The 21,211-nt window shown below is 54.8% G+C and overlaps 4 protein-coding genes across 5 annotated transcripts; 3 read left to right on the forward strand and 1 right to left on the reverse strand.

Annotated features, from left to right (window-relative positions):
- Positions 1 to 491: 491 nt before the first annotated feature.
- Positions 492 to 6,778, forward strand: CLTB (clathrin light chain B). 2 transcript variants are annotated; one of them, XM_027643076.1, is made up of 6 exons: positions 509 to 782; positions 2,315 to 2,361; positions 3,547 to 3,664; positions 3,930 to 4,041; positions 4,437 to 4,490; positions 4,961 to 6,778. In XM_027643076.1, exons 1-6 carry the CDS (start codon positions 599 to 601, stop codon positions 5,130 to 5,132), a joined length of 687 nt encoding a protein of 228 aa, XP_027498877.1. In that variant the 5' UTR covers positions 509 to 598; the 3' UTR covers positions 5,133 to 6,778. The 2 variants fall into 2 exon arrangements, with proteins under 2 accessions (XP_027498878.1, XP_027498877.1); XM_027643077.1 differs by lacking the exon at positions 4,437 to 4,490 and having other exon boundaries at positions 492 to 782.
- Positions 6,779 to 7,442: 664 nt separating this feature from the next.
- On the reverse strand, positions 7,443 to 8,197 carry HIGD2A (HIG1 hypoxia inducible domain family member 2A). Its single transcript, XM_027643721.1, has 2 exons — positions 8,036 to 8,197; positions 7,443 to 7,773 (listed from the first exon to the last, which is right to left on the reverse strand). The coding sequence occupies exons 1-2, from the start codon at positions 8,148 to 8,150 to the stop codon at positions 7,607 to 7,609; spliced, it is 282 nt and encodes a 93-aa protein (XP_027499522.1). The 5' UTR covers positions 8,151 to 8,197; the 3' UTR covers positions 7,443 to 7,606.
- A 97-nt stretch (positions 8,198 to 8,294) lies between these two features.
- Positions 8,295 to 11,025, forward strand: NOP16 (NOP16 nucleolar protein). Its single transcript, XM_027643720.1, has 5 exons — positions 8,295 to 8,450; positions 8,573 to 8,681; positions 9,343 to 9,412; positions 10,290 to 10,396; positions 10,654 to 11,025. Exons 1-5 carry the CDS (start codon positions 8,344 to 8,346, stop codon positions 10,795 to 10,797), a joined length of 537 nt encoding a protein of 178 aa, XP_027499521.1. The 5' UTR covers positions 8,295 to 8,343; the 3' UTR covers positions 10,798 to 11,025.
- Positions 11,026 to 12,578: 1,553 nt separating this feature from the next.
- Positions 12,579 to 19,941, forward strand: KIAA1191 (KIAA1191 ortholog). Its single transcript, XM_027643146.1, has 6 exons — positions 12,579 to 12,958; positions 14,196 to 14,310; positions 15,831 to 15,955; positions 17,160 to 17,266; positions 17,555 to 17,691; positions 18,154 to 19,941. Exons 1-6 carry the CDS (start codon positions 12,803 to 12,805, stop codon positions 18,360 to 18,362), a joined length of 849 nt encoding a protein of 282 aa, XP_027498947.1. The 5' UTR covers positions 12,579 to 12,802; the 3' UTR covers positions 18,363 to 19,941.
- Positions 19,942 to 21,211: the final 1,270 nt, after the last annotated feature.

Genomic DNA, 21,211 nt, shown 5'->3' on the forward strand with positions numbered 1-21,211 from the left:
GTGCTCGGGTGTTCCCGGCGGGCGCACGAAGAGTTCCGAGTGTGCCGGGCGCTGCTGCTTGGGTGTTCCCGGAGCTGGCTGGGGATGGGGAGGGTCTGCTAGTGGCTGTGGGAGAGGGCTCTGAGCCCGAGAGGGCGGGGGGTATAAGCCGGAGACCCTCGGGAGCTGGTTGTGTTCCCGTCACCGCGGGGGCTGCCGGACACCGGGTGGGCCCTGCCCGGTACCTCTGGTCCCGGCGGGAGGGTCCTGCCCAGCGCTCCCCGTGCCCTGCGCCCAAGATGGCGGCGGCCGCCAAGATGGAGGGGCCCTTGAGGGGCCCCTGCTCCCACCCGCAGCCACGAGCCCCCGTGTGCGGAACCGGCGCGGCAGAACCGCGGCCCGCCGAGCCCCGGGCGGAGCAGCCGGGCAGCCCCGGCCCGCCGTGCCCGCTGCAGGTCGCGGGGAGGCGGGACGCGACCGCAGGGCCGCCCCGGCGCTGATGTCAGCGCGGCCGCCCCGCCCGCCGCCGCAGTGACAGTGGCGGCTCCGCCCGGGCGCAGTCGGGCCCAGCCCAGACGAGCCGCGCAGCCGGAGCGGGAGCGGCGCGGGCGGGCCGGACATGGCCGACGACTTCGGCTTCTTTTCCTCGTCCGAGGGCGCCGGCGCTGAGGAGGACCCGGCCGCCGCCTTCCTGGCCCAGCAGGAGAGCGAGATCGCGGGTATCGAGAACGACGAGGGCTTTGGGCCGACCGACGGCGAGGCGGCCGCCGCCCCGGGCGGGCAGACGGCCCCACCGGAACAGGGTGAGCGCCGGGCGGGCACGGCCGCGGGGACCGCCCGGCTGCGGCCCCGGCGGGCACGGGGCACTGCCACCCCCGTGGGGTAACGGGAGGCTGTGCCCCCTCCTGCCCCGAGGGTGGGGAAGGGTTCTCCGGGCCGCGCGCCCGCGGGGCTGAGGTTCCCCGTGGGACGCGCAGCACCCCCCACGGTGGGTGATGGGGTCCGTGCTGCACCTCACGGGTAGGGGATGAGGTGTCCGGGTAGGCCTGGCTGGCAGCCGGCAGCAGTAAGGGCTGTCTGCGCCTGTGCTTGGGCCCAAAGGGCTTCAGAACATCGGGATATGGCGTGAATCCTGAGCTGGGATGTGCTGGCCGTGGGGCGATTTTTCTCCCATGTGCCCAGGCTGGGTTCCCCGGGCTGGATGGACTCCCATGTCCATGTCTCAATGCCCCCAGCTATGGCAATGTAGGAGGCATCCAGGCGGAACTGAGGAGCAATGACAGCCTTGTCACTGTCCCCGCAGACAGAGAGCCCTTTGGAGTATAAAATGGAAGAAATTCCCATTGGGAAGGAACATTGTGGTCGCAGGCCCTGCAGATAGAACGTGCTAATCCTCATCTCTTGCTTCCAGTGTGCAGGGGTCAGTGGTCTGCTCTCGGCACGGGCATAGCGATGCTCTGACTCCTTCCCCTACTTCAGCCCCACAAAGTCTCCTCGTGCTGGCTGTGGAGCAGTGGTTTTACTGCTGTGCACACAGGGCCGTGGAGGCAGATCTGGGCCTGGAGAGATGTTGACAGCCACAGTGATAAATGCAGTCAGACAGGCTGGAGCTGGGTGTAGTCGTGGGGTGAGCACCATGGGGCAGAGCTGCACTGTGGCTGTGCCTGCAGCTGTCTGACCAGGAGAAGGCCTGTGCTGGTCACTGGGGAGAGCTTAGGGCCTGGAGTGTGACTCCTTCAAAGCCTCTTCTCTCCCAGCAGCAAAGCCCACTGCCTGGGGCTGGCATTCTGATGCTGGTGTGCAGCTCTCTGGGGCTGTCAGTGGTGCCTCATTCCCAGCCCTGACCTTGCAGGTCATCCCAGGTGGCCTCTCAAGGACCTTGGCCTGCATCCATGCCCTCCTCTCTTGGGGGAGCACATGGAGTATTTCCATGGGCCCTGTCCCTGGAGAGTTGTCTCAGCACTCAGCCAGCAGCTTCTGTGTCCATCAGCAGCCTCTGCAGGTGGGAGTTGGTCACGTGTTTCTTCAGTCAGAGCAGCAGTCTGTGTCCATGCCTGGAAGTTTCCCTAATCTTCAGATAAGATAAAACACCAGTGAAAACACCATAAAGACATAAATGCCTGGAGAGGCTTGTGTGGGAGAGCGGGAGGTGCTTGCTGGATCCCACCAAGGACAGGGCACTGTTGGAGTGTTGTGGACAGGTGTGCTGGGCTGGAAATGGCACAGACAAATTCCCAGGAACTGATTTGCTTCAGTTTTCATGAACGCTAGCCCTACTGAGATTGCCTGCACCTGCCATAGTTGTGTTCTTCTTTCTCTCTTCCTTTTTCTCCAGCTGGTTTCCAGAATGGAGGAGCCACTGTCAACGGAGATGTGTTTCAGGTGAGAGCTCAGCCCTTCCCTGGCCCAGGGCTGCTAAGGGAAATTGGGTGGGTGTGGGGCCAGCACTCTGCTGCTCTGCCCCCAGTTTTGACTGGAATTTGCTATCCAGCTGCAGAACAGCTACGGTGTTCCTGGAAAGGTCTGGGTCTCCTGGGGGAGTCCTGGCTGCTCCATTCTCTTTGAAGAGAAGATGTGTCCCACCTGCCATGACCTGCCCCACATCTGTTTGCAGGTGGCCTGTGCCATGAAGGAGTGCCTGGGCCCTAAGAGCAGGTGACAAATCCTCCATTCTCCACGGAAGGCCCCTCTCTTCAGCCTGGGTAGCTTCTGGAGATGTCTGGGGCAGGCAGGAGCATCTCTTGGCAGAGGCCAGAGCCAGGGCAGGGCTGCCATGGAACACATGCTTTGCTGTCTTGGCAGCATCTCCCATGAAAACCACTTACCCCATGGCCAGAGGTGTTGGGGGGGAGCCCACCTGTGTCTCAGCTCCCTCTGGGAGCCCAAAGCCCAGCTCTGCTGGCTACAGGAGACGCTTTGCCGGCATCTGACAAGTCCTTCACCTCACTTGGTGCCCAGCAGTGGGGCGTCTGCACAGCCCGTGCCTGGCTTACAGGTTGATAATCACATCAGTAATGGGACAGACTTAATTAGATTGGGGATCTTGGAGAAAGACATAATCCCATTGCTGAGCTTGGTGTCAGCATGACTGGGCATCCTGGCCAGGAAGGTGTTATGGGAGGTGCTGAGCCAGCACCTCCAAGGTCTGGTGGGGCCGTGTGGGCAGCTCGGCAGAGGAGCAAGGGAAGCAGCTAAGTCCTGGGGCTGCCTTGGCCCTGCTGAGAGACAGGGAATCCCTGGGAGTGTGTCCCAAGGCCAGTGGCTGTCCTGTGCTGTGGGGCTGCCCAGAGGATGCAACAGCTGTGATGGCAGTGAGTGGCAAGGCAAGGACGGGAACGCTGGGAAGTATTTTTGGGTGACACGGCTTGAGGCTGGGAGCTGGAACAGCAGCTTGAACAGCGCTTTGGGGACCCTGTCCCAGATGTCCCAGGCCATCACCCTTCCTACCTCCGATCTTGGCTTGTCAGTGCTGGGAGTGTGGAGTCCTGATCCCTGCCAGCTGTTGGAGGTGGCTGGGCTGGGCTGTGGGAAGAGCTGGTGCTGATGGCAAGTGCTCATGTCCTGCAGGAGTCCAACGGCCCCACGGATGCCTACGCAGCCATAGCCAAGGCTGACCGGCTGACCCAGGAACCCGAGAGCATCCGCAAGTGGAGGGAGGAGCAGAAGAAGCGCCTGGAGGAGCTGGGTGAGGACCCAAGGCCCTGTGTGGGTGTGCTTGTGGCGCCTCATGATGTGGCAATTGGGGCCCTTGGGTCCCTCACCTGCTGCATCCCAGAGAGGTGTCTTGTGCCCCTGCCAAAGATCTGCTGTCCTTGGAGCAGTGGGGCCTTTTGGCCAGTACAGTGGGGACAGGTCTGGGTGGCTGCAGCTGCCCTGCCTGCTGAGGGGCTGCCCAGCACACCCAGTGGGTGCCAGCCTGGCTGATGGGCTCTGTCTCACTCTGGCCTTAGATGCAGCATCGAAGGTGACTGAGCAGGAATGGCGTGAGAAGGCCAAGAAGGACCTGGAGGAGTGGAACCTCCGTCAGAACGAGCAGATGGAGAAGAACCGGGCAAACAACAGGTATGTCGGGGTCAGCATGCCCATTAGACTATGATGGGAGCTGCTGTTCAGCCAGGTCTGCCTTCCTGGATAGTCTGGGGGCCTTTTTCCTCACAGTGGGGCCCAGCTCTACAGGGATGGAGCTTTGCCAAGTAAGGGGAGAGGCCCCAGGGCTTGGAGTGGCTCCAGTGGCTATGCAGAGCCACCCTGGCTGGGACCACACTGGGATCACCCTGGGATCTCAGTGCCTCCTGCCCATGCATGGGTCTTGCAGGGGGGCAGGGTTGGGCTCCAGGTTCTCCTGGTGCTGCGATGTGTGGGTCACACTCTTTGGGAGGACTAACCCCCTCTGTTCTCTCTTTCTAACCCTCTGCCTGCCTGTCGCTCCGCTCTCTCTCTCTCTGTGCCTGGGGTAGGATCGCTGACAAAGCCTTTTACCAGCAGCCGGACGCCGATGTCATTGGCTACGTGTATGTGCCTCTTACACACCGTATCCTGCCCCACAGGCTCTGGGGGTCCCTGCCCTAGCACTGGCTGACCAGCCAAGGGGAGGGGGGTGCTGGGAGGTCCTGGGCTCTGATGAGGTCCCAGAGGGAGGATGATGCAGCTGAGTGTCTCTGAATGGTAGTCTTAGGAGGCAAGTGGAGCTCCTGGAAATGCCCCTGTGGGAGCTGGTTGAAGAGGCAAAGCTGTGGGCTCTTAAGCCTTTTTGGGGCTGTTGGGGGATGGAGAAGTCTTGGGAGCACATGGATATCCCAGCACCCCTGGATTAATGATGTCTTGGGTGAGTGCAGCCAACAGCAGCCTTGAGCATCGCGTGTCTGTGGCTCCTAGAGGACACCGAGCTCATTGTCTGGAGCAGGGGATAGGAAGCAGGGACACAAAGGGAGAACCTCCTTGAAAAGGGTTCTGCCAGTGACAACCCTCAACGTCTCTGCAGGGCATCGGAGGAAGCATTCCTGAAGGAGTCCAAGGAGGAGACCCCGGGCTCTGAGTGGGAGAAGGTGGCCCAGCTGTGTGATTTCAACCCCAAGAGCAGCAAGCAGAGCAAGGATGTCTCGCGGATGCGCTCGGTGCTCATCTCCCTGAAACAGACGCCCCTGTCCCGCTAGCTGTGCCTGGCACGGCCGGGAGCACTGCGGGCACGGCCGGGATCACCGAGTCGGGTGGCTCCAGGGGCCAGCCCAGGACAGGCCTCCCACTGCCTGCTCCCTGGTCTGCACCTCAGCTGTGCTCGAGTCACTGGTTGTAACTCTCCCCATGGTTTTCCTTTGCTTAAAAGGTGCATCGGTCTCTTTTTACACTTATTTATAAATCACTGTGGCATTTCCCTGGGAAGCGGCACTGGGTGGCAGAGCTGAGTTAAGGAGGAAGCCCTGGCCCAGGGTCTGCAGGAGCCTGGCTGAGTGAGCAGGGAATATCTCACCCTGTGTTCCCACCTCACCCCTGTGCTGGGAATAAAACTGCCTGTGGCTGTCCTGGCAGCCCTGTGTTCAGGCCTCGGTCCTATCCCTGAGGCAGGGATCCCAGTGGGGTCCAGCCTGGTTGTGCACCCCAAAAAGCTGATGGGGTTCCAGCGTCAGTGTCCCATCTGTCCTGCAGTCCTGGCAGTACAGCGCTGCAGGGCACTGGAGAAGGGCCAGGGGTGAGTGTGCAGGAAGTTTTCTGTCCCTCTATCATGACCACCAGCAGTTGGGAACGTGGGATGCCAGGCTTTGAGAGCCCTTGGCTTTGCTCTGCTCCTTCCTCTGCTACTAGAAGGGGAGATGGAGGCTGTGTGGTTGCAGGGAAGGAGGTAGGAAGGTCCAGCTGCTGTGGGGCAGGTCAAGCTCTCCCAGCTTCCTAACCCAGGACAGAGGGTTGGGCAGAGTTCTGGTGCTGGGGCTTGTCCTGTCCCTGAGAACAACCTGTCCCTGAGAACAACCTGCACATCTGTCTGCAGCTGCTCTGCCCCCTGGCTTTGCCCACCTAAGGCATCATGGGGAGATGCCTCAGTCCCACTCCCTGACTGAACACTGGCTTTCTCTCCTCTGCTTGGCAGGGCTGGCACCAGCCCTGGGAACCTGCACAACTCCTGAGTAGCAGGAGAAGGACAGCCTTGAGCTTGTGCCCTGCATCTGGGAGCTTGGAAAGGGCTTGCAGCAGCTGGGGGGACATGGAGCAGAGGCCACAAAACACTTGAGCCTCACTGCAGGGCCCTGCTCAGCTGGAAATCAAGTGTGCAGAGCTGTCCTGCCCTGAAGTTGTGGCTCCAGAGACAGGAATGTCACCTGTGCTGCTGCTGCAGCCATCAGGGGGATAGTCAGGCACCTGTGGCTCTGGGGCACAGGCTTAGCAGTGGGATGGGAAGGGAAATGGTTGCATAGGGAGTCACTTGGTGTTGTGTGTTGGGATTGTGCCCTTCTGCCCATAGAGCTGATCACTCCTGCCTGGTCCCCCTGCCCTCCAGCATGCGTAGGCACCTCTGCCGTGCTGCAGGACACCTTGGGACTTGGCTGCCTGCCTTTGCCTTTCCCTGCAGAGCAGTGGGAAGCACCTCTGGCTGCTTCTGGGGGGACAGTGTGCCCCCCATCCCATGCTCTGTTCCTCCAGGCCCCGCAGGCAGCCAGGCCCCTGGGTCCCCCAGCTGCTGTGTGCTCCATGTGAGGCCGGGGCAGCTCCCGGGGAGCCGTGCCCACAGCTGTTCTACATCCCCTCGGCTTTGGTTTCTGTGACTGTCCAAATTATCTGTTACAATAAACCGACATCTCCAATCCTATGGGGCACTGTCATCTGTGTGTTAGGGACACGCATGCTGCATTCAGGAGAGCCCACAGCCATGAGGCCTCCTGCGGGAAGGATGGGGCTGGAAGAGCAACATATCCTACAGGAAAAAACAGGAGTGAGGGGAGGGGAATGCTGAAGCAGCAGCACATCCCAGAGAACTCAGCCAGGCCCTGTTTTGGAATCATGAGTTCCCAACTTGTTTTCACAGGGAGTTTCATCTCTCATGCCCTGTTTGCATCACCACAGCTCCAAGGCAGCTTCCCTACACTGCTTACTGCTGTGGTTTCTCAATGCTCTACAGTCCAGTATCAGTCACAATCTTCCTGCAATTCACCTCATTCCTCACCCGTTGCAATTGAACAGGTCACACGTCCTCCCCAGACTGCTCCCCTGCTGCTTATGGACTCTGTCCTGCCAAGACAGAGCCATAAACAGCTGTTCTTTCCTAGCTGGGCAGCTCATTTCTCAAATGCTGGTGCACTGCCTGACTAAAGCCACACCTCAGTGCGGACCACGACCCAGAGGATGTGATTTTAACAGGCTGTGACAGCACCGAGCAGCGACAAGAGTTCTCACAGGGGTAATAAGCCTTAGTGACAAAACGTTGGTGTTGCAGGATAAGCCCTCAAGGAATCAAAAAAAAGCCACGGCCCACATTTCAGGATAATCACAGAGTGTATTCACCCCATTTCCAGTGCTCTGGACTACAGAGCCTCTCCAGCAGTGGCTCCACCAAGACATCACAACAGTCCCTCAGAAAACTCCATCCACAGCCAAGATCCATCCCGGGGTGGTGGGTGCTGGCCTCTCCTGCCCGAGGTCACTGTCTGGATTTCAGGGCCGTGACCGCCATGCCCCCCAGCAGGGCCGCGAAGGTGAAGCCCTGGGCCAGGATACGCGCCCGCATCATCAGCTGTGACCGGCGGGTGTTGCCCCTCTTGAAGCAGATTAGGCCGTAGGTCAGGACGCCGACGGTGCACAGGCAGCCTGGGGAAAGGACGAGGCTGTGAGCGAGGAGCAGCTCCCCCCGCGCTTCCACAGCATCCCCATACCCGGGCCGGCTCCACAGCACCCTCACACCCGGGCCGGCTCCACAGCACCCCCACACCCGGGCCGGCTCCACAGCACTCCCACACCCGGGCCGTGCTCGCCCGGGGGGCGGCCGGGCCGGGGCTCATGAGGGACCGGCTTCTCACCGCCCCGGCCCTCGCCCCTCACTCAGCACCGTCACCCCCCGTCCCGCCCTCACCGAGGGGCACGAGGGGGTTCTCGCGGGTCTTGCGCAGGAACTTGTCCCCGAATCCCTCCTCCCTGAACGCGGGCAGCACGGGGCGGTCCAGCGGCGGTGGCGGCCCGGCCGCCATGGCCAAGGTGACAGCCGCGGCCCCTCCCGGCTGCCGTACCCCCGCCCCGGCGCAGTGCATGCCGGGGGTTGTAGTCCGCTGTAGCACACACCCCGCGTGCCTCTGCGGTCGTGGGACTACATTTCCCGTGACACCCCGCGGCGCGGCCGGCAGCCCAGGTGGCCCTGCCACACGGGCACTCACGGGGGCCGCCATGCCGAAGGCGAAGGGGAAGAGCCGGCGGCACAAATACTCCTACAACCTCAACCGCAAGCGCCTCTACCGCAGCGCCCGCCGCCGCGCCGCGCCTCGCATCGCCTGGTGAGGGCCGGGGGCACGGGCACGGGCCGAGGGCGGGGGGAATCGGGCGCCTCGTGGGGAACCTTCAGCGCATGTTGGTGGGGAGGGGGAGCACAGCCGTGATGTCCCTTGTCCCCGCGCAGCTCGCACATCCGCCATGCCTGGGACCCGAGCAAGTCGGTGGCGCAGAACCTGGCCGAGATGGGCCTGTCCGAGGACCCCAACAAGGCCCTCCCCATACCGAAGAAGCTGGTAAGTGTGGCCGGGGGAGCTCGGCGGAGGCTGCACCTTTGTGGGGGCTGTGGGGGGTTGGGGAAAGCAGCGTGGAGAGCAGCCAACCTCAGAGCATGGGGCAAGTGGCTCTGAATCCGTCTCCAGCAGGTGGACGCTGTTTCTTATGTTGGTCTACTTAGTTTTCTCACCAAAATCCTGGCGTGGGAACGAGCTATAGCACCACAGAGACATAATGGACTTTAGAACAAGTATAGACTTTAGAACAAATATAAATAACGTCATGTCCTGGGACTTGACAGAGACAGGTGGGGTTGAGAACGGTGCAGCCAAGTTGCTCCTGATAACAAAAAAGGGCTCTTTGTGCACAGCAGTGCCAGCATGGCCCATCAGCACCTGTGAGCAGCCGGGTGGAAGGTGGCCCCACAAAGGTTCTGCTCAAGGGAAAAAATCAGAGCGATCTTGTTTGCCACTTATCTCCTTTCAGACAGCGTTGCTGAGAAGACAGGCTGGCCTACAAGCCTCTTTAATGTCACAAATAAGGCTCTGCTTAAGCCAGCTGAGATTTCCTGGCCGTTGCAGTCATGTAGCAGCAGTCAGGAATTTTGGGAGCAATGTGTGCGGACACAGCCCTCTTCCAAATAGACTTTTCTTGAGTGTTCTTTTCTCTCATCTAACACAGGGGGTGGAAGCGGAAAGCAGTGGACAACAGTCAGGAAAGAAAATAGTGCGGAAGCCGTACGTGGTGAACGGTCAGTGCTGCATGTGGGGTTCTCCCAAGGCCCTGGGGAGTATTTTGTCTCTCTGTGCTGTGCCAGGGGCAGGGAAGGGTGTTACTTCTTGTCCGGGCTCATGGGCTTGTGGAGGCCCTGGGCAGCAGTTGGCTGGGGGTTCCCAACCAGGCCAGAGCAGGACAGCAGCTCTGCCATTCCCCTGGATCTGTCTCGTGAATTTCCTTTTCCTTTTCAAGGAGTAATGTCCATAAACTAAAACACAACAAGCTCCACTTCAACAGGAGGAAAAAACTTCTCACCGTTCAGTGTGACAGAGCAGTGGAACAGCTGCCCAGGGAGGGTGTGGAGTCTCCCTCTCTAGAGACATTCCAAACCCACCTGAACACATTCCTGTGTCACCTGCTCCAGGTGACCCTGTCACAGCAGAGGGGTTGGAATGAGTGATCTCCAGAGGTCCCTTCCAACCCTAATGATTTTGTGATTCTCTCCTGGGCTGCCTTTCCGCAAGAGGGCTCTTGTCACTGTGAAACATGCTGGTGTGTGGCCCCAGGGTGACAAGAAGCCATAGTTCAGTATCAGGCATGTTTTAGTGGTGGGCTGGGCAGCTCTGAGCAGTCACACTCTGCAGCCTGGGCAGAAAGGGCCCTCTCCTCATGGTGTGAGCTGGAGAGGAGCTGGAGCACAGGCCTGGATGCCTGCAGCCCATGCAGAGGGCTCTTGTGTTGTCTGTTTTCCTGCACCATCATGGCTGGGAAGTGTCCCTGCATGCGTGAGCAGCCAAACTGTGCAGCAGGAGTCTGCAGCATGGGCAGGCTTGACCCTGGGGAGAGGCAGGGAACCTCTGAGGAGGTGTTGCTTCCTTCCCCTGTTCATGCTGCCTCTGTCCTCTGCCTAGAGATGGAATATGAGGCCAGCCTCCCTGAGAAGAAGTCGAACACGCTGTCACGGGACCTCATTGACTACGTGCAGTACATGATACAGAACCACGGGGAAAACTACAAGGTATGGATGGCCTGGCTGTCCCAGGGCAAGGAGAACCCAGAGAGTCCTTGCTCCTGGACCTTCTGCAGGATGGGAATTGCTAATCCTCTCTGTCCTAGATCCTGTTTTGCAGTCAGCTGATTGTTAAGGGAAAACAATGCTTTGAACCATGGCCAGGTCCCTGTCTGAGTCAGGGAGTGATTGCGCCGGCGTGGGAGGGATGGGTTGGCGTTTGCTCTTGGGGCTGCTCCTCTGACTTACCCTCTTCTTTGTCACAGGAAATGGCTCGAGATGAGAAGAACTACTACCAGGATACTCCCAAGCAGATTAAGAGAAAGATCAATGTGTACAAGAATTTCTATCCCGAGGAGTACAAGGAATTCATTGCATCACTCAAGCCGGAAAAGATGGATGTGCAGTGACTGCCCTTTTTCCTCAGGTTTACCTGCAAGTGCAGGCTTGACATGACCATTTTCTGAACTGAACAAAGCCTCTGGAGATGGAGAAAGGACCTTCATTAGACAGAGATGGTTTTAACCAGCCATGAAAGACTCTTTGGCATTGGCACTGACTATGCTGTGCTGCTCACTTTCTGTGTGGCAGCTGGCACTTCTTTTGCTTTGTTGAAATAAAATATTCTTTCAAGCTGGTGTGAATGTCTTGCTTTGGGCTCTTGCTTGGTGCAGCCCTGCTTTAGAGAGCTCCTGGTGCTGACCCGTGTGACGTTGGTATTGGACGTGTGTCACCCTCCGTGGTGACAGGGCTGGGGCCCACGGGGTGTGGGCAGCACTCAGACCTTGGCTGATTGCCCTGTAGGCAGCAGAGTGGGGCCATGTGCTGCTTCCTTCCCCTGCTGGTGACCTTCCTGCCTGCAGTGTGGGAGACCAGGCTGGGGTCCCTTCCCTGCTGAGGAGCTGGAGGGCAGTGGAGAGCTTTTATTGACAAAAGGAAGGAGCAGCTGTATGAAGGGTTTCGCAGCAGGGACAGGCTGGTGTGTACTCCTGCTCCTTGATGGGCTCCAAAGCTTCCGCAATTGGTTTTCCAGGACCCAGCACCCTGTGGGCTGATCCAGCAGAGTCCTGCTGGCAGGCAGGGCTTCCTGCTATCCCTGAGTGTGGCTCCATCCCCTTCTCCCTTGGGCAGTGGAGCATCAGGCAGAGCAGGCAAATACCTGTGGAGTGCAGCTCCCACAGAACAGCCCGTCTTCACCCCTGTGCTGGGCTGCTTGATACCTGCCTTCATCTCTCCTAAACAGGGTTTTAAATACAGGGTTGGGAAAGTTGAGAGCTGTGCTCAGCCCTTGGAATGGACAGGCTGAGCTGGTTATTCCCACTGTGTGCTGTACTGGCAGGGTTGTACCAGCAGTAACTAATTTCCCAGGAAGGAGAGCCCACCTCCTGAGTGGGTACTGTTGGTGCCAGTGAGCACAAGGACTGCCCTGCTTGTTCATTTAATATCCTACAGGGCTGCTGTGAAGGTGTGGGGCCCTGGGGAGCTCACCAGAAGGTAAGAGCCATGCTTATACCTCTATCCTAAGGGAGATTCCATCCGTGAACTGTGGGAGATGGCTGCCCTCTCCTAATGCCTGGCAGCAGAGCCTGCTGCTCATGCTCTCCAAGGGCAGCTCCCCACAGTTCACCCTCAGACTTCGTGGGGTGCAGTGAACACCCCAGGGCCAGCAGCAAGTCTGAGCTACAGGAGCTCCCTGGTCACTCCATCCTCTCGTTGCAGACCCCAAAGAAGAGCTGTGCTGGGGGTGGGAGCCTGTCTGCCCCCACTGTGTGGGCTCAGGGCTGGGGGAGCAGGGTTGCCAGCAGGCTCTTCACGCAGAGGACGCTGGTGGCAGGGCTCGGGTGGCAGGGCTCGGGTGACGGTGCCCAGGTCGCGCTGGTGGGCAGGAGGAAGAGCTGACTCTGCTCGCTGGCAGCTCTGCCGTGCTCAGGGCTTCGCTCTTATCCTGCGAGGGAGAGACGCGGCTGCTCGGGATGGGAGCAGCGCTGCCAGCTGGCAGTAGCCGTGTCCCGCCTGTGTGATCCCGGCAGGAATTGTGCCCGAGTCCCTTTGGCACAAGCCCGCGGGGCCCGTCCTCGCCCCCTCCGCCAGAACTACATCTCCCAGCGCACCCCGCGCGCCGCAGCCAGATCTCGCGAGATCTGTACGCCTATAAGAGTGCCTCCGTAGCTCCCCATCCTCTGCGCCGGTCGCGGCTGCCGCAGGCTCCGCCATGGCTGGCCCGGTCTCGGCCCTGCCGCGCTCCGCCGCTCCTCGCTGACCGCGCCGCCCGCGCCATGAGCTCTGCGCAGCCCGACGCTCCCGGTAAGGCCCCCCCGCGCTCCCCGCCAGCCCCAGTGGGCCGCGCTGGCGGTCGCTGAGCGCTGCGCTCTCTCCGCAGCGCTGGAGCCGGGCGGCGGGGCCCGCCGGGACAGAATGTCGCTGCCCCTCGGCGTCCCGCGCCGCGCCTTCAGCTACGACGATGCCCTGGAGGACACGGCGCCCATTACGCCCCCCCCCGCCGACCTGTGCGCCGGCGTCCTGTGGAAACAGCCGGTCATCCCCGAGCGCAAGTACCAGGAGCTGTCGAAGGTACGGGCTGGGCCTTGCCCTGGCTCGAGCGTGGCCCCTGGGTGTCCCCGCAGCCCTGCACTCCTCTGGGTATCCCCCTCTTGTCATCCTCTCCTGCCCCCCGCAGCAGGACCCTCGGGAGGGGCTGGGGGCAGAGCCCGGCATTCCTGCCCGGCATTCCCTGCTTTGGGAAGGGACAAGCGCGTGCTGAGCGTCTCCTCGGTGTTTGTGAATAAAACCGCTTTAACCGGTTGTAATCAAACTAGAGCACAAGGGTGGGTTTAGGTTGGATGTGAGTTCTTTTCTCTGAGGGTGGTGAGGCCCTGGCACAGGTTGCCCAGAGAAGCTGTGGCTGCCCCATCCCTGGAAGTGTTCCAAGGCCAGGTTGGACAGGGCTTGGAGCAACCTGGGAGGGTGTCCATGCCCATGCCAGAGGGTTGGAATTTGGTGATCGTTAAGGTCTCTCCCAACCCAAAGCATTCTGTGATTTTGTGCTTTGAGTGTAGGACCAGCCCTTTTAAATTTAGAGGTTGTTTTCTAAGTTTGAAGTGAAGTTAAATGTTGCTGAGTGGACTTACATAACTCTGATCCCTTGGAGTTTAACCTCTACTGTACACCTCCTTTTGTTTTAAAGTCTCCTGTGGAAGAGAACCCAAAGTTGTGGTTTTGCACAAAGAGCAAGCTCTCCAACCAGGGGAGCTCCTGTTTTAGGAGGAGAAAGTCTGTGTTTCACGGGATTTCTTGTTTTCTAACATTTATTTTCTCTTTCTTTGCTGGGGTCTCATGATCATTGGTAGAGCTCTGACCTCTTGATACACTGAGCAAGAAACAGATAAAAGGAATGAAGGGAAAACAAGGTGTTCACACCAGGCTCTCCTCTGTGAACAGCTTGTGCTTGAGCTGCCTGTGGAAGGTGCTCTTGCCCAGCTGACCTTGAAGTCCAGTTTGCCTTTGATAGAAGTACAGATGTTCTGTTTTCTTTGCTGTTGACCTTTCTGTACTTGACCTAACAGCTTGTTGGCTCTGAGCCTGGTAGATTTTCAGATGTTGGATGCAAGTTTCTTGTTCATTGCTATGAATTCTAAGGTTCAAGCTCTGAACGTTCCTGGGCTGCAGTGAGCATAGTGTAGGGATTTTTCCCACGGGATGAAGGCTAGAGAAGCTTGGCCTCATGTCTCACTTTTGTGTTTAGAGATGTGTCCTGGCCAGGTGCTGAGATACTTTCCCATCTCAAACTGTCCCCTGCTGCTTCCCACAGGTTGAGGAAGGGGATGCCCCCGTCATAACTCCTTCATCGTCCACTGAAAGTGTGAACAAGGTGCCTGTGGTGAAGGCCAAGGCCACTCACGTCATCATGAACTCCCTCATTACAAGTAAGAACTCACCTCTCACATGGTGGCTGATGGGGAGGGAGTAGTGAGTGTCCTTGATTCCTCAGGGTAACTTCTGGAGTGGCTGGGGAGCTCATGGGTTCAGACTGACCCTGCTCTTGAGCTGTGTGAGTTCTTCTAGGAGGATGCTTCTAGAAGGAAGCAAGAAACTAGGGAATAGGCTACACTCAGTGCTTCTGTGTTTCCAAGGGCTGGAGGTGGGTGATGTGGGAGGAGTGCAGGGTACATTATGTGCTGACAGGACACTGCAGTCTGTGTTGCTGGAGTGCAGAGGCTGCTGCTGTTCTGTTTGCTTATTAACTTGCTATTTCTGAATGACAGGCAGAGCTCTGACATTAACCCAAGCAGTGAGAGCTGACACCCTGTGCTAATGGAGCACTTGCTGGCATTTATGTTAGTTAATAGCAGCAGCTGCCTTGCTGACAGTAACACTTTAAAAAAACAAACCTCATAAATCATGATGCTTTAAAATAAAATTGGTTCAGTTATGTTTGCAGAGAAGATGTGCCCTTTTGCAGCAAGGGGAATTATTCTTATGTTAATCTGTCCCTGCTGCCTCTTCTTTCAGCAGATGGGATCTGAGCTGCCATCTTTTCCTCCAAGCAGTGCTTCCAAGCACTTCTAGATTTTCAGACAAGCATTTTGGAACCTTTGCATTTATTTCTGTCTTGGCTCAAAAATAACCAGCACATCAGAAAATAACATCCAGGAATATGGACTTTCTTCTGGAAAGCAGCTCCTATTCTAATCAAATGATAAATGCTAAGCTGGTTAAAACCATGATGGTCTAAAAATGTTCTTGTGCAGTAAGAAGTCAGGAGCCTTGACTGCACCTGCACCTTTCAGGAGACAGAGCTCCTCTGGATTTGTCATATCTACAGTGCAGTATCCCTGCAAATAAATTCATCATGGGAAGCGTTACCTGTTTTAAAGAAGACATTGGGCTTTTCTAGTAACCTCTTTGTGCTCTGATTCCTTTTGACTTTGGAGTGAACATTTTATGCTGGAGGGTTGGAGAAGGTGCTTATGTTTATCAGAAGTGAAGGTGATATCAGTTTATTGGATGCTGGCTTTGTATTTGGCTGAAATATCTTATTTTACTTAATCTGGGTAATCACTGTGAGTCTTTAACACCTGTTCTGCAAGCCTCCTTTGAATCTAGAGGGCAATTTAAAATAACCAGCTTTTTGATATCTCCTAGATTTAGGAAGTTGTAAGTAGGAATGATGCAGGGTCTTGGGTGAGCTGGGATTAATTACAGGTGTTATGTATGTAATATATCTGGTGACTTGGGACAAATCACTGTACATCTGACTTAGCCCTGTGTCTCAGGGTAGTTTTCAAGTCAGAATAGCTCATTAGCTTCATCTTCTTGTCTGGGCTCATTACAATGTGTAGATACAAGTGATGAAAAAAGGGTTTGCGTTTGGTTGCTTAAGTTGTCTTTGCTAGAACTGCCTGTGGTGGCCTTTTTGTATGAATTTGTGCTCTTTTTGTTCCAGAGCAGACTCAGGAGAGCATTCATCGCTTTGAGCAGCAGGCAGGGCTGAGGGAGGCTGGCTACACACCCCACAAAGGCCTCACCACTGAGGAGACCAAGTACCACTGGGTGGCTGAGGCAGTCCATGTAAGGCTTGTTTTCCACTGGATTTCTCCATGCAGGATATGTGCTACTTTAACATCTGCCTGGTGACATAACTTTTGGAGCATGTTGCTTGGACTCTCCTTAAGCTGCTTCCTCTGAAGGCTTTCAGCTCATTGGGTACAAAATGATGCCCACTTGTACTTTAAAGTTAGCATTAGCCTTTGTAGTTTTGAAATAACCTTTTTTCTTTTTTCTTCTGAATTCTGTCACACTTCAATGTCATGAAGTTGTTACAGTTGTCTTTCCAAGTGGGGACATCCCTACACAGTCCTGTTTCTTGCTGTACCTTTGAATGGTGCCCTGCAGTTAAATAAGTTAACTGTTTATCCCAAGAGAACTTGTAAACTGTGCATTTCTCATGTGGAAGTTACCAGATGGGATTGGTTTTGCTTCTTACCGAAAACAAAGACAAAGGTCTTGACCGAACATGTTACTATGGGCAACTGAGCTCATCAAAAATCTTGGAGTTGGAATTTAATAGTCAACTCTCCCAGTGTCCTCCCACGAGGTCAAAGTTTCAGTAACAGCATTGGTGAATTACATTAGTGTGGCTTGAATAGCCACAGGGGACATTACCAGGTGCTTGTGCATTTTGTGTTTGAACTGTAACTGCCCTTCAAGTGACTTCTTCAAAGTTCAGTTTGTACTGTTCAGCTTGAAACAACCTGCTTTGCATACACCCAGTTCCTGTTTATTTTGTGCCCAAGTTCATCTCTGTTCCAGAGCAGTGATTTCATCCTGGTGTACATGGATTGCTTCACAGGGTCTGGTAATCCTGACCTTGTATCTTGTGTGAGAACTGGTCTCACTCTCGTTAGAGAACTTGTGGGACTGAAAGCTTTGTTGCTTTAAAAAGTGCTGGAGACAAATGGGTGCTGTGGCAGTTAGAGCTGTTACCAGGTAGCTGAGCTGAAGCAAACTCTGCTGTATCCATAACTTCCCTATGAGTACTGGTTTTCCTTCCTCTAGCCTGGAGGATGTGTCTTGAGCATAGTGAACTTCCAAAATGCTTATATTTGATGTGGAGAGAAGCTTAAGGGGTGCATGCAGGTATTATAATACTGGGTGTAACTTTAGGTTATAAAGTGACACTTTCACTTGTGATGAAACAATTGTCTGGTTTTGGGTGTTGTTCCTTATGTCTTGTTTTTAAGCCCTGTTGCTTCTGTGTTTCTCTTCCTAACAGAAGCTAAAAATGCAGAGTGGAGAGACGACAAAAGATGACAAACACAATTCTTCTGCTCAGTCCACTCCAACCACCAGCCCCCACTCCTCTCCCAAGCATAAAAACAGGTACTCTGAGCCTGGCAGGCCACTGCTGCCTTTGGTTTCCTACAGGCTGCTGAGGTGGGAGCTGCTAAATAACCTTATCGAGAGGGGGACTGTGTGGGCTGAAATTCAGAGCCTGATGAGGATATGTGTTGGATAGATCCAAATGTTGGAAGACTGTGGAACTTGAGCATGCATTAAATTACCCCTGTTAACTGCATGGGAAGTTCCTGGTACAGTGAGGTCACTTGAAGTATTTATTCTCAAGTCTTATACATCTCAATGATTTTTTTTTTTTTTTTTTTTTGTTAGGAGTTGGTTTAGTCAGGGATCCTCTTCTTCTATCGCTGGCTCAGACTTTGCCATGGAAGCTGGTGGGGACAAATTGCCATCTGAAAAATGGAGCTTTTTTGGACCCAAAGCCATCCAGAAATCCACCACTGATCCAGGTATGTCCTCAAAAATCAGCTGCCTTGGAAGAGCTAAAGGAGAACCATCACACAGCCAACTTGCTAGCTTTTTCTAGAGTCTTATCCTGCTTGCCATATTACTTTTTGTGACCACCTTGGGAATGTTTGCTATTCATATAATTTCTATGCCTAAATATAAAGCAGTTGGGTAAAACCTGTGCCGAGGATCTGGAATTAGGAATAACTTGTGCTGTGCTGCAGTGAAAGGGCAGGGTGTGAAGGTGACAGTATTTTACTTTTTCTCTGATGTGTGATGCAACCAGGACTGGAAGTGCCAGCCACTGATGTGGAATAGGCTTTAGATGACATGGAGCTGCTGGAATTTTCCAGCTCCCTGTGGTGTGGGGTGTCAGTGCTGCTGCTCACTCCTGGCAGCAGTAGGAAAAGGACTTGACTGGTTTTCCTGGCTCTTACTGTGATTTTTTTTTTTTTTTTCACCAGGAGGATTTACTATTCAGTCCTATAAGGGTGCCCAGAAGCCATCCCCAATGGAGCTGATGCGTGCTCAGGCTACCAGGACGCCAGAGGATCCAGTCACCTTCAAGCCACCCAAAATGGACATTCCAGGCACAGATGGGAGGAAACAATCTCCACGTTCCCACAATATCAAACCTCGGGATCTGAATGTGCTCACTCCCACTGGGTTCTAGAGAAAATCTTCTGATGTTTTTAGCAGGATACAGGGTGTCTTAGGCTCTGCTTCCCTGTCCCATGTGCTGCAGTAAAATAGGAAAGTCTCCCTTCCAGCTCTTCATCTCAGAAAAGGAAACAGTTGTGACTATTCTCCTAAAGCCAGTCTTGGAAAAAACTCCTGCACTAGTCCTAAACCAATGTAAACCATCCTGTCTGCTGCACTGCACTGATCTGGGCTGTCAGGCTGCTCTGGATGTGCTTCCCAGTGCACCACACCACAGTGAAACCCTGAGCCATGTTTTTGGGGCAGTAGTCCACGTGGTGTGTGAGCACCTGGCTTGCCTGCCTGTAGTCTGGTTGTTTTGTCCTGCTCAGTGCTGAAGGACCCACAGGAAGATGATGTTTCTGTCTGGCATATACAGAGCTCCAGCAGGAAATCATGGAAACAAGCAAGGACTGAAAACTGGACCGTTAACTGCCAGAAGGAAGTTGGGGAATGTGATGGGTCAGTTTAAGTGTGGCATTCCCTTACTATCCACTGTGACCATGTAGTTCAACACCTATTTCTTCTCTGTTCTTGGTATGTTTTTTTTAAAGGGAAAGTGGACCAATGACAATTCTAAGATGCTCTTATTGGAAAGGCAGGGAGCAGTAGTGAGGAAGAAATCCTTCTCTTCCAACTCTTTGTTCCTCTAAAAAGGTGGAAATGACCAAAGCTGGTGTGGCTTGAATCAAGTAATCCTCCTCTCTTCTTTCTGCAAAACAACACTCTCCTGCCTTTTAGATAGCAGACTTCCAGGTGTTCTGGCAATCTGGGTGCAGCTTGATTTGTTTTGATTCTGTTTTTTTTTTTTTTTTCCTTCCTAGAATCATGTAGAAGTGTATTAGACAGCAGGAGCACTTCTCAGATAGAGTATTTTGTCAGCATTAATGTGTTCTGCAGGGCTGAGGGAGGACTGAGGGCAGATTAAGGCTAAACATTCCTCCCTGTTATGGTACAGCTGGATGTAATTCTTGGTCTGGGCAGAGCCAGTTACTGGGAACAGCTAACACTTGCTTTCATGGAAAGTGGAAGGAGCTCCTGGTTACCATCTAATCCCTTAAGCATGATAGGCAGCATTGCTCTGTAATCCTCACCTGTCCTGTGGCAAATGGGTCACCTCAGGTCTCCTCTTGATCTCACGATTGTGTTGCAGAGTCCCTCAGCCAGCAGCAGCCTTGCATCTGGAACTGGAAGCATCTCTGTTGCCAGGACATTACACAGAGGTTTCTTAACAGCTGGTAACTGTTGAGCTCTGGGGTTTTTGCCTTCTTAAACCAAACATTCCTCCCAGAGAGTGAGGCAGGGCTGGCTGCTGACCCTTCTGAAGAAGCACATTTTGTGCCACTGCTTTCTCTCAAGCTTCAGCAGCACTGCCAGTGATGTGTTGTGTGAAAGTCCCCAACCTAACCCAGCAGTTCTCACTGTCACCACTTATTTGCACCTTGGCAATCAAGCTCTCATCTGACACTAATTTATTTGTTGTCTGTATTCATGCCTCCTAATGTGTATGTTTGTTTTGTTTGTTACAGGAAAATAAAATCCTTGTGAATGGAGATCCATGATGTGTGTTGGTGCTGGCAGAGCATCTGTGGGAGAAATGTGGGGTCAAGGTTCTGCCAAATAAGGCTGACAACACCTCACTAGGGTAAATGTTTGTTCACAAACTCCCCTTTGACAGGGAGATCAGGTTTAAAGCCATACTCAGTTCTGTCCTAAGGCAGGGGAAACTGAACATGAAGTCTTTGTGTTTTCTTGGGCTATTCAGATTCTTCTTGTTCCTGAGATTGTCTCTTGTTACCTGTGTGCTGTGTTTGCACCTACACTGGGGAGGTGCCCTAGAGGTGCCCAGCTCCCAGTGTGTCCATCCCTGCTTTGCCTTCCTCTGGAAGGCTGGGGTTTGGGTGCTGTTGTAGCATTTGTAGCTGCCCCTCAAAGCACTGCTGGTGGAGCACATGGCTCTCCTGGGCTGGGGATGTCTGAGCTGAACACTGGTGTTCCCTGTGCTCCTGGGGTGTTGGCAAAGTGATGGAATAGATCCTGGAGCAACCAGGTACTGAGGTAGAGTCTGCTGCTGTGGTCCTGGTTACACAGGCCAATCTCAGTTAGTTTGGGAAGGCTGGGGTTAAAGCACGGCCTTGTGGTGTAATACTCTACTCCATCCTTCTTAGGGATGCGACCATCACAAATATAAAATAACATCCATAACTATGGACTTGCTGGAATGCAGTTTCTTTTCTAGTCTAGTGACAAAAGTCTAATCCAGTTAAAAGGACCTAATTGAAAAATACACCTGAATGAGCATATGTGCAGGAAGAGCAGCTTTCCAGAGCATGGAGCACTTGGGTTTGCACTGTTGGCAGTCTTCACTTTTCACTGAATGGCTTACCTCTGGATTAGGGGGGCAGTGTCATGTGAATGACTGGTTTGTTTTACACCTGGCAGTTGGCAAGAGGCTTCCTAAAGAACAAGAAGCAAACCTGTGAACCCCGGGTCAGACCCTTGTGAACAGTTCTGCACTAACTGAAGCCAGGCTTCTGCATGAGACCACTGATATCAGGACTAGTGTGTTCCCAGCTGTGACTACTTGATGCTCCTACTCTGGTCTCTGCATTAGGACCCTGCCAAGTGTGGTGGGCAGCTCCCACTCCCAACCTCTGTTGCTTCTGAACTGAGATCTGTAGAAACACCTAATTGTTCTCTGACCTCACCTGTGGTTTTTGTTGATGGCTGTGGATTTGAATTCAATTGAATTCAATATTCATTCTGATCATAATGCCCATGCCTGCACTAGAGTGGTTCTGGAGGGAGCAGTTTTTTCAGCTC

The sequence above is a fragment of the Corapipo altera genome, unplaced genomic scaffold (genome assembly GCF_003945725.1).
Source record: "Corapipo altera isolate COAL_440 unplaced genomic scaffold, ASM394572v1 75, whole genome shotgun sequence".
NCBI classification, from domain to species: domain Eukaryota; kingdom Metazoa; phylum Chordata; class Aves; order Passeriformes; family Pipridae; genus Corapipo; species Corapipo altera.

Coding starts and splice junctions, on each gene's coding strand:
- CLTB (XM_027643076.1), top strand. CDS start 599: ATGGCCGACGACTTCGGCTTCTTTTCCTCGTCCGAGGGCGCCGGCGCT. Junction 2,362..3,546: donor TCAACGGAGATGTGTTTCAG/GTGAGAGCTCAG, acceptor CATGTCCTGCAG/GAGTCCAACGGCCCCACGGA. Junction 3,665..3,929: donor GAAGCGCCTGGAGGAGCTGG/GTGAGGACCCAA, acceptor CTCTGGCCTTAG/ATGCAGCATCGAAGGTGACT.
- HIGD2A (XM_027643721.1), bottom strand. CDS start 8,150: ATGGCGGCCGGGCCGCCACCGCCGCTGGACCGCCCCGTGCTGCCCGCG. Junction 7,774..8,035: donor GAACCCCCTCGTGCCCCTCG/GTGAGGGCGGGA, acceptor TCCTTTCCCCAG/GCTGCCTGTGCACCGTCGGC.
- NOP16 (XM_027643720.1), top strand. CDS start 8,344: ATGCCGAAGGCGAAGGGGAAGAGCCGGCGGCACAAATACTCCTACAAC. Junction 8,682..9,342: donor TCCCCATACCGAAGAAGCTG/GTAAGTGTGGCC, acceptor CATCTAACACAG/GGGGTGGAAGCGGAAAGCAG. Junction 10,397..10,653: donor ACCACGGGGAAAACTACAAG/GTATGGATGGCC, acceptor TCTTTGTCACAG/GAAATGGCTCGAGATGAGAA.
- KIAA1191 (XM_027643146.1), top strand. CDS start 12,803: ATGTCGCTGCCCCTCGGCGTCCCGCGCCGCGCCTTCAGCTACGACGAT. Junction 15,956..17,159: donor GGGTGGCTGAGGCAGTCCAT/GTAAGGCTTGTT, acceptor TCTTCCTAACAG/AAGCTAAAAATGCAGAGTGG. Junction 17,267..17,554: donor TCTCCCAAGCATAAAAACAG/GTACTCTGAGCC, acceptor TTTTTTTGTTAG/GAGTTGGTTTAGTCAGGGAT.